Raw genomic sequence first — 11,258 nt, 5'->3', positions numbered from 1 at the left:
ATGGCTGCAGGGTGTAAACACACACATTTGAGATGAGATGGAGGAACTGATCTGGCAGAAAACTCCTTCCCTCGCCCCTTTTCCCTGGGCTATTTTCCATCTGGATCTGTGCTTCTGATTAGTTCCTCATCCAGCTAAGGAAGCAGTTGTGGCAGCATGAGGCAGGGGATGACGCAGGGCACATATGAGCAGCTGTGGGTAGGGCTGATGGCTGCTTAGGCCAGAATTACCCAGACAAGGTATCTTTCCCCACCAGGATTTCAGTGCCAGGCTTCTCAGAAAACAGAGGTCACATCATTTTAGATGAGATTTCATTATATTTATTTAAATTTAAATGGTTTGGGGGAGAACTGGGGAATGTATCTTGGCCGGGTGAAGGTGGAAGAAGAAACTAAATAGAATTCTTGGCATTTTAAGTTCAGGCACGTGCAGAGTTACAGCCAAGACAGGATATGGTAAACCCTGTAGGTATGGTTTGCTCAGGTGTTTATTACGACAGCAATCTCCCCACATGCAAAAGCTGTCTTCCTCTTCCTCTTCAACTCAGTCACAAGGGGTAAAAAAAGTATGTGTTCATTCAGCAACAAAATTATTATGGGGAAAGCCAGCTGTAGTTGCTGCTGCTGTTGTACTTGGAATGGTTTACATGGCTTTAGCCAGCAGTATTATTTTGGAGAAAGCCAGGAGCCCAAAGCAGGCCTACACCACAGTTTAGAATGTCGATGAGAACTTTTTGCAACCTTAAAATATCTCCTTAAAATATCTCACCCAACATAGGAAAAGCTGAAAATATCATATCTTCTGTGATACTCCAAATGAGTGGGACACGTTCAGGACTGGTGGCTTTCCCATCCCCTTTGGGGGGAGGGAGATTTGAGAGACAGCTGGGTGTATCCATCATCACATTAAATCCCATCATGGATTTACAGCAGTGGGCTGTGCCTGTGCAATCAGCAGAGGGATTACATAAAAACAATCAGATGTGCTTTTGAGCAAGACCCCCTATAAACTCTTATTACTGTTTGCTGATCTTTACTGACTATAACAAAATGTCACAGAAAGCACGGGTCGGAACTGTGTGTGAAGCATTCACTGCCACTCACAACAGTATGAGGAACCCTCTCTCAATTTCAAATTATTCCTGCTCTCTTCTGGCCCCATTAAAACTGATGGGAGAACAGTACCAAAGTCACCAATCCCTAAGACAAGATGAATATATGATATCTACGTGGACAAGATGCTCTTTTTACAATGAATGTGGAAATCTCTTTTATCACTCTGTTATGCTCAATTCCACAGAGCAAACTGGAATCCAGTTGATGCAAACCCTCAAAGGAGTTATTTGCACAGAAGCCACCCTGCTTAAGAAACAGAACAGGTGCTGGCGTCAACACAGAAAATATTGGCATTGTGTTCCCCAGCAACTGTATTGGCCACATATAAGAGCTGATTGTTGTATGATCAATGCCAACCTTTATCTCAGTCCTGAGCCATAAATGAACCAGAAGCGCCATAAAGACTGATGGCCATTAAGTAAGCAAACAGTTATTTGTTTTCTTGTCATACCTCACAGGTGTTACAGAAGATTTCTTTATAACTCAGGATCCCAGCAGTTATACAAAAAATACTGGTGTGGGTTGACTGCCATGCCTGTTCCCTTTGAGTGGATGCACAGACCACTGCTGGAGTCCTGTGGCAATGGCATGGGATTGGCATTTCCAAGTTTGCTCACTGCAACGGCCAGCACAGACACCAAGGAGAAGAATGTCTCAGTCTGCAGCTGCAGAGTGACTTCTCCAGTCTCACCTATGTAAAAAGATCACATTTGACAGGCAGTGGAGAAGCAGAAAGGTACCATGGTACTGCTGCAGAAAGCTGTCCTACCTTCCCCACAGGTGGAGCATGACAGCAAAGAGTGCAGATGTCTCTGTAGCTCCCCATCTCCATACAGAGAAGTCTCAGCGCAAATAAGAGCAAGCCTGTAGCTTGTCACTCAGCCTGTATGCACATGTCACAGGAAAGATGTCTTCTGAGGGACAAAACGTGGAGGCTTTGATAAGAACAACCCTGTGTAAGGCCCATCAAGGACTTTGAGCACAGGAAAGTGGCTGGTATGTACACTCTACCTGTTTGCAACTGTACTGGTAAGATAAGAACAGCATGACAGTGAAGAAAAAAAGCAATAAAAAGATAAGGCTTGGGGACAGGTAAAACTGGAGTTTACATGCTGATTTTTCACAATGAATGAATCAAAATTACTTTGAAATATACATAGGAAAAAACTTCAAACACCTTCCAATAGTACAAAAAGAGAAAAAAGCCTGTCTTGCAGGTGAAAAGGTATTTAGTGTGGCAGTCTCACCTTCACTCCTACTGTTGATCTTGCCAGACTGGTGATTCCTGTAGAGAAACAGGTCTTTAGAAGTAAGTGCACAGTGATAATTTCTTTTAGCCCTGTCTACAGTGTTTCTTGTCTAAATATTTGTCGGAAAAATTCATAAAGTACATGCCTGCTGGGGCTCAGGCTAGGCTGTGGATATTTCTAGGAAGGGATGGCCCAACCTTTCAAGATATGCAATCTATCTCCTCTGTCTGTTGTGATGCTTTCTTACTCCAAACAAAGCCTCTGCTCCAGTTTACACACACAAAAGGCGGACGTGTTTTCTGCCTACAGAGAGGAACCCATTTCTCAAATTGAAACACCTGCCAGAGAGGAGAAGGGATGTTGAGAAAAGGGTCGGCAGGGCTTGAATTGTCCTTGCAGCGCTGTGGATCTGTCACTATCCAGCCAAGGCTTTGCGTAGGTCTGATAGGCTTGGAGCTGGGCCAGCTCCCAAAGGGGGACATCTAAGGGCAGTGCTGCTTTGAAAGGACTGGGAGGTGAGAAGGAGAGAGAACTTGCCAGGAAACCAAGCAGCCCTTTGATTTCACTGAGCCCAGTGTTACAGCCGTGTAATTTTCTAAGGAAAATAACCTGACTCTGTTGATCAAGTAGATGGCACTGTGATATCAAAGCTAATGAGGAAAGACAAGCAAGAGAGCGAGGCATAGGTAAAAGAACAGGAAGATGATTCTTCATTATTGGTGTGTTTCAACGTAAAATAAGGGGGCATAGAAATCACCAAGATGAAATATTTCCTGTCGAATTCTTTGAGAACCTTATGGCTGGCAATTCACAAATCAAGAGAGGAATGGAACCTAAAAATGGACCATCATGAGCAACTGGAAAGATTTTCCTTCTAGGTCTCTATTTTGAATCATTATACATTTGCAGCTTCACACTAAAATTTTATATTTCCAGACAGTATTTTTATAGCTGAACTGGAGCCTTTTTTTCTTTCTCTCTATGTTCCTGTTTGTGCTCATTTGTGAAAGAATGAATGAAAGAATGAACCAGAGAGAATACTATTTGGTGATTTTTGTTTTGTGATGGAGGAGTTGCCTTGGAGTAGCAAAGATAAAAGTCTTAAAAAAAATTATGCTTCGGTTCATACTCACAAACAAGTTTAATGGGAGTTAAGTTAGGCTGAAAATCCTCGGTTCACAGAGCTTAAAATAAACTCAGCACAGATACCTAGGAGGGAAGAAATGGACGTATCTGACAAAACTAGACTCAGTTGTGGCATCCTGGCCTCTTGATAGGCAAATCACTTTTTGGTAGAGGTCCAGAGAAGTTAAGTCTGGCAAACGAATCCTAACACATTTCACAGGGGAGCCTAACAAAAGCATGGTTAAAAAAGAAACAAACAGCTTAGGCAAAACAGCTCAGACAAACAATTTACTCAGGGAAAAACAGGGTGTAAACTTAAAATATTCCTAACAGTAATGAGTATTATGACTAAATCTAAATTTTGCATAAATACAGATCAGTCTCTTTAAAGCAATTGGGTTACTGAAGTGAGTTCACTGCTTAAAAACAGGGGTCCACAGTGTGACCCAAGGTACTTAGTATCTTCGGGATAGGAGCCTCTGTTCTTATTCACACTGAGATGGAAAGTAGTGTAACCTGATAAACCTAATTCTGGTTACTGAAATACACAATGATTCCTTTCAGTTAGATGACGCAGTCTTTCACTGCCATCAGGCATCCATCAGTGAGCAATATACAAATCCATATGTGACTTGGCTGCTTCTAGACTTCCTCTCTAGACGTCCTCTGCCAAATCCAGCTGTGCCAATGAAAGAGGTCACCAGCTCCAATGATTTGTCATCCTTCTCCTGCTGAGGACTGTCAGTGCAAAGATCTGCAGGAGTTGTTCATGGCCCTTAACTTGCTTTGGCTAAAAAGCAGCCTGAATAACTTAGCCCAAAGTCCCTAAACTGCCTCAGCTAGCCTTGCCTGGCTTGATCTGCCCTAGGGAGCATTGGTTCCAGCTGATCCATTGGCAGGAGGGGGAGATGGTGTTGTCTGAATGAGAGAGCACTGGCCAGCAGGCCCAGGGAGTGACCTGTTCCACCGAGGTGGTTGGGCAGGGAGGAAGCCTGGCTGTAACTTTTCCACAAAGGTAGCAGCAAAACCAAAGGCTGGCAGGAATTGATTCCTTCAGATTAACGGTCTTATAAGCCATGGAGATAGAACTTCTATTACAGCAAAATTTAATGATAATGATGTGATCACCAGCCAAGAGCAAAGGCACTGAAATAGCACATAGCACTAATGAAATTCTTCAAAGCTTTATTAGGTGAAAAGATGAAAATTATTTTCATTCAGGAGGATGGGTATCCTTAAATTATAATATAGATAATATTTTCTGCATTTAATTTGCACAGCATTTTAATGGGCAAAACATTAATTCTTAAATATTTATATGTGTATATAAAAATTTATCTAAAATCCATGTAAATGTACACCTCAGAGTACAAACTTTTAAAATAAGGACGTCCTTCAGGCTTAGATGGTTATATTGCTGCTGAGTTTTTTGCTATCCTCCAGTGGCATTTTGCTGGAATGAGATTCACCCCTGTGCAGAGGGCAAACATAAAACCTAAGCACCATGTAAGTTCTACTTAAGTCTTAAGGACCTGGCTCTAATTCCATTGAAATAAATAGCAATATTTTCATTGTTTTTCAGCAGGAGCTGTTACAAGGTCAATGAATGGGATCAGTCCTATAAATGCTTTTTGCTGGCCCAATTGGAATGACACGCAAGGAACTAGATGCAAAATGCTTGGGAATTAATGTGAAAAAATCCCTTGGCAGTAAAAGACTTGGTAATTCTGGAGAGTTTTCTCAAGGTAAATACTGGAACCAGAACATTGATTTGAAGGATGGTAGGTAAATTTATTCTAACCAGGGAGCTGGTCTTACCCAAATATGACTTGAGGAGTATTGGTGTACTTCAGCTGTATTCTATGTAATATAATGCATGACACTGAAAAATACAATGAAACCTATTTAAAGGATTAATATTTCTGCAGTACTAAGATAATTTTGGATACCTTAGAGTACTAAAGCATCATTTTCTCTGCTCTGGTAGCATTAGCAGGTTTTCAATGTGGTTTTCTGCTGTATCATCTACTCTTGCTAGGTAACATGATGGCATTTATTTATGCATCTAAACAGTGCCTGCACAGAAACTTGTTTATATTTCATAAATTTGAAGAGCTTCACAGCTGATTTCCCATTAGAGATGAGAGAGTTTTAGGTAAGACCATGTTCACAACACAAGGCAAAGGAGAACTCTGTGCTCAGGCTTTGTGCATCTTACCAGGCACTCCTGGACACTGCAGTGTATTTCACTTCCCAGCTCGCAGAGGAAAATAAATATGAATTGGACTCCTGCTAGAATAACCTTACACCCATCAGCTTTGCAAGCGTAAAAAATCCTGTGTATTCCCAGTAAGTGATTTTCAAAAGGCTCTGACCTTTCATAAATGAAATCCAGAATCCTCAGAACTAAGCAGAGGCAGAATGCTAGGCCTATGACACGTGCTTCCTTTTAACCTTGCTTGTTTCAGTAACAGGCCAACTCAAAAAAAGCACATAATGGGTTTTATCATAATAGAAAAAAAAGTTTATGTGTTTTTCCTTTTTTTAATTACTCCACATGAAAAACAGATTGTTTGCCCTCTAGACAAACTTAAAAGACTTAGAACTACAGAGAGCTGCTGGTATCTGAGGAGAGCCTAGAAGAAAGATGGAGAGGGACTTCTTACAAGAGTATGTAGTGATGGGACAAGGGGGGATGGCTTCAGACTGAAAGAGAGTCTGTCTGGGATTAGATATAACAAAAAAATTCTTTTCTGTGAGGGAGAGACCGGAACAGGTTGCCCAGAGAGGTTGTGGATGCCCCATCCCTGGAATTGTTCATTGCCAGGCTGGATGGAGCTCTGAGCAACCTTGTCTGGTAAAAGGTGTCCCTGTCCATGGCAGGAGGGAATGACATGATCTTTAAGGACCCATCCCTCCAGCTCTATGATTCTATGAAGAATTTCACCCCTACATGTTCAATTCAGGACATTATCCCTGAAAACCTTGCATTTGGTGAACTCAGATGCCAACTCCTCTGATTAGGATGATATGAAGTACTATTTTGTAGCTTCTGCAAAAGTGGGCAATGGCCTTGCAAAATTGCCTCTCTGCTCTCCTGGAGATGTTTATTGTCACAAATGCAGCAAGCAGTGGCACAAATCAGAGACCATAGCTTTTTTTTTTTTTTTCCAGAGCCTTCTTGCAGTGGGAAATCAACACACTAGAACACAGCTCCATCAAAGATCCGAGCACCGACACATTTCAGAGGAGTACATGGGGCAATAGTAGTGAGGCCATCATGAAAATCTCCTGCTCTAGTGAAAGTTCAGGTGGGACTCCCTGTGTGTCAGTTTCTGCTCACTCCCTCGAGTCCTAGCTCTTGGCATCACCGAGAAGAGCCTAGCTCCATGCTCTCGGCATCCCCCTTTGTGGCAGTGCTGGCGGCCTGCGAGCCCCTCAGCCTGGCTACACCCGGGCTCCCACCTGCGCAACCTTGCCTGCCTCCCGCTGCGGTCACCTACCGCCTCAAGGAGGGGCTGGCTTTCCTTACTATATATTTCAAGCCGGCGGACCCTGCCCTGGAGGCTGTGCAGCCCCATAGCTTCTCCCTTTTTCCGCGGCGCTGCCCGGGGCCCGGCCGGGCCCGCAGCAGGCGGGGCAGGGCCGGCGCGGCGGCGGCCGCAGGAAGGGGAGGGAAGGCGGCGCGCGGCCGCCGCCATCATGCGAGCGCCGCCGGGGCTGTCGCGGCTGCTGCTGGTGGCGCGGGGGTGGGGGCGCCTGGGCGCCATGTCCCGCTACAGCACGGAACAGCGGGGCCGGCCCAACTCGCCCGATTACCGCCTCTACTTTAGTAAGTAGCAGTCCCCGGACTCCATAAACCCCTTCCTTCCCCGGCCCGTGGGGCGCACGGAGGTGGCGCCGGGGGCTCCCCGCTCCCGCGGCGGCTCCTCGGGCTGGCTGAGGTATCGCCCCTGAGCCTTCCCGCCGCTGCAGGGGGAGAGCAGTTTTTTTGTAGAGAGTGAGAGCAGATCCTGTAGCCATGCCGGCATTTGGAGGGGATGCTGGGCCTGCTCAGCCCCGACCCGGCCGTGCCCTTGCTGAGCCCCGGAGGACGGCGGGGGTGATGCGCCGCCGTGGCCCGTGTAGCGGCAGCGCGGCCGCGGGGGCCTGTGACACCCCAGGGACAGCCGTGAGAGGCTCTGGGGTGTGACAGCCCAGCCTGTCCCTTGTGAGCAGGGCAGCCCTCCCTCCCACCAGACACGTCAACGAGGCGGGAGGCTGGCAAAACGTGGGGCTCCGGCCCCGAGCGGGAGCCGGCAAGTGGCAGTGCGAGGGCACGGGCAGTGCTCCAGGAGGCGTCTCAAAACCCCGCAGAGCTGAGGGTGTGCCGTGTTCAGCATTACGCATTTTCGTAACAGTGTTGTCTTGTTTGTGTGCCAGTCCTATCGCAGTGGGTTGTTACGTTTCTGGTCCATTGACCTACAGTCAACTCTGACGTCTGCTGGTGTGGGAGAAGCGGAGGCGGCGTGTGCCCGCTTGGCAGCGCTGCCAGAGCTCCCTTGCGCTCATTCTTGGGGCTGCCAGTGCAGGAGATTGTCTAGGGAAAGTCACTTTATTTCATGGGAATAAACAGCTTACCTCTAAATTTTGTATTATTTCGGAGGAGCATCTGGGAGGTTTCCAGGCATCACACATCTGCTCCATTTACTCTTCTTTGCTGAGGTGGTCAAAAGTCCAAAGTTGAGTGAAGTGCCTTGTCTGCTTTCTCCTTTACTATGAATAGGGGTGCCAGCAGAGGAGAAATTCCTTGGGATTTGAATTAGTATTTGCGCTCTTTTGATGTGATACTTGGACTTGAAAAACTTAAACATACACTCCAGTGATATTAGTTTCTTTCTAGGGATGGGGGCAAGGCTGAGGTGCAGATTGGGCCCCCATTAAGTTAAGATCAATTTCTGCTGGTTTCAAGGTGTGGTGTTTCATATCGAGGGCTTAGAGCAATTATCCCATCCCTCAGTTACTCTTGATCAGGATTTGGCCTGTTATGTTGGGGGATTTCTGGTCATGAAACTCTGTTTATTAGAAATACAGTGCAGTCACAGGGGCAACATTGCTAGAAACCCAGGGGAATTCACTTACCACTGATGGAAATGAGGTTCCTTTGGGTGATTTTTTTTTTTTTTAATTTGTTAATGGTTGTGTATGGCCAGGGAGTAGAAAAGAATGAAAGAATCTTCTCATCCTTGTATAGCTTGTATTGCCAGGTAGAAGAGAAGCATAGTGTTGAATTCTAAAGCAATAACTTTGATTCTAATAATTCCTTGTCAAAACACTCAAATTCCTTGTCCTCCATGTTGGTACATGCTTGAAATTGAACTTCAGAAAAAGTTTAACCAATGCACAATCATAGCATATATTCATTTCTGTATTGTGTGATGTTTAGCAACACCAACATCTTATGCCAAATCTTTAGGTTTGCAATTCTGTTTCGTTTTGTCTTTCAGAGAATGCAGATGGTAAATATATTTCCCCATTTCATGACATTCCCTTGTTTGCTGGATCTAAAGAGGTATGTTTTTATGCCTTGAAACATGATTAATTTAAAAATGCTAATAGTTTTGTTGGATAAAAGTGCAGTTTTTAAAAGCCTTTTTTTTTTTTTTTTTGGTAGTCAACAGAGAAATGTATAGTGCCAGAAAGGGCCGCTCTAACCCAGACTGATGCCTTATGTAACGCAGGCACAATGACTACACCAAATGTTCTCTGCTGAGTTTAGTTAACTTGCAGTGAAACATAATGATTGCTGTTTATACAAGCCTAGGTGTCTATTTAAGTCTCTAAGTGATTGAGGGCAGGAGAACCCTCACTGTATCTTGTGATAATTCTCTGTGTTTAGGTTTGTGCTTGAATTAATTTTCTGCTGTTACTCTTTTTGAATTAGCAGTTTTCTACACCTGCCATTAAAAGTGTACATTTCTTTGTCGTGGATGTACAGCACACGCTTGCATAACTTATGGTGTATGTCTTTAATTCCCAAAAGGAGCATTAGAATTGGAAGCCAACAGCAATGCCCAGGGGAGAAGTGGTAATCACACCTTTGGAGATTCCCAGTGCACGAGGTGCAGCTGAGCACTGTCGCGTCTTGTTAGCTGCCCTCCCTGGGGTTTCATTACAGCAATAATGAAACGGCTGTTTAGTCTGTCACTGATGGGAGAACTGCCAGTCTTTAGGCTGAGGTTTGCTTATCACAGGGTGCTTGTGACACAAACAGGCTGGGGGAGTTTTAGTCGTTTTCTTGTTTTGTTGCTGAGTCTCTATGGGTGATATGAGTGGTGCAAAAGGTCAGTAGTTTGAACATGTTCAGATGGAGACTCCTGAACTGATGAACCAATCTCTTAAATTATTAAATCCGAGAGTTTAGAAATCTGAATGAAACCTTTTTCATCAGCAGACCCCAGTGCTTGTCAGTGGGAGAGGCAGGCCGTTCAGAGTATCATTATTAAGATGCCATGTTTAGTCCATGCTGTTGCTGGAAAAGCAATGGGCATTTTCATCACATGTTTCCAGAGGCCTTGCTGTCCCTGCACCTAGAGTTAAAAGGTTGTGGGAGTAGCTTATAGCCTGTGATTTTGCCAGTAGGTTAAATTAGAGTACAGCAGTTTCTGATCAGTGTGGAGAGACTTTCATTTTGGTGTGTGAGTGCAGAAATAGCATTCTACCCAATATAGGGCCTGAAGGGTGAGCAAGAAGGGAAGTCATGGTCTAAGGTCTCTGTTAATTTTGCCTTGTTTGCAGGAGGATGACTTAAGGATGTATGCTAGAGTCTTTCCATCCCCTTGTCTAAGATTTATGGGCTTTATGATGGATAAATCCAGACTTATTTTTTGTACTGGTTTTGTTTATTATGGATTGGTTTTTGTCTTCTTCAACTGTTTTTAATCAGTTGAGTACAGGCCTAAACTGCTACTTAAATTTCTTGGTAGCTGGCAGAAAGTAAATGTGTCCTTGTACATTTTTTTATCTTCCCTTGTTAATGTCTTGAAGGTTAGAATTTCACAATGAAACAGAACCGAGTACTTGCTTTTAAAAGTTATAATTTAGGCCTTTGTGCTCACAAAAGGGCTGTTTCAATTGGATTGCAAAGTACTGTTGCCCGTATTTATGTGAATACAGTGCTGCTTTCTAGTTCTTTATAGAGTTCTTTACTTCACTCTTTCCCTATAGGATAAAGAAATTCCTGCAAAGAGGTCAAAGACTACTGGATCTGAGGTACTGCTAAGTTTTTTTTCTTGTTTCTTTTTTTTTTCTCAACTATTTCCTCTATTTCCTTTCCAACATCACTTTTCTGCAGAGTGAACTTGCTGTCACTGAATATAGTTGACGTATCTTCAAATGCAAGTCTTTTAGGAGAAGACTTAAAGAGATTTAATATTCTCCTCTTTGAATGGGCCAGAAATGTCAGAATTCCTTTATTCATCAGGATGTTCTCAAAGGCAAACACTTATGCCAGTCTTTCAAAGCTTTGTTATGACTTTTGCTGTGTAGATGTGTTATCTTTTTTGCTATTATGTTCAGAAATATTTGCAGTAAAACCTCCCTTAATGAAATATTCATTATTCTCTGACTGTGGATAATCTTTGGTTTATATACAGAACTTCAAAAATCCTAAGTATGTTAGGGCAGAAACTATACTGAGTATCTGCTTTTTAGAACTGGGGTTATGTTGTTTTCTGTACTCAGCTGGGAAGCCCAAAGGGAGAAAAAACACATCTGCTAATGGTTCAGC

The 11,258-nt window shown here is 43.9% G+C and overlaps 1 protein-coding gene across 4 annotated transcripts in view; it reads left to right on the top strand.

Annotated features, from left to right (window-relative positions):
- The first annotated feature begins 7,154 nt into the window (after positions 1 to 7,154).
- The window catches only part of PPA2 (inorganic pyrophosphatase 2), a 34,771-nt gene continuing 30,667 nt past the window's right edge, over positions 7,155 to 11,258 (top strand). For 2 of the 4 annotated variants that reach the window (XM_050973720.1, XM_030239126.2), the window contains exons 1-3: positions 7,155 to 7,322; positions 8,977 to 9,041; positions 10,697 to 10,741. In XM_050973720.1, the coding sequence (XP_050829677.1) occupies positions 7,193 to 7,322; positions 8,977 to 9,041; positions 10,697 to 10,741 (240 nt within the window). In that variant the 5' untranslated portion in view covers positions 7,155 to 7,192. The remainder of the gene's footprint in view (positions 7,323 to 8,976; positions 9,042 to 10,696; positions 10,742 to 11,258) is intronic. The other 2 variants (XM_050973721.1, XM_050973719.1) reach the window with 1 other exon arrangement.

The sequence above is a fragment of the Serinus canaria genome, chromosome 4 (genome assembly GCF_022539315.1).
Source record: "Serinus canaria isolate serCan28SL12 chromosome 4, serCan2020, whole genome shotgun sequence".
Lineage (NCBI taxonomy): Eukaryota > Metazoa > Chordata > Aves > Passeriformes > Fringillidae > Serinus > Serinus canaria.
Note: the sequence above shows the minus strand (reverse complement) of the source record. Positions and strands in the feature narration are given on the sequence as shown.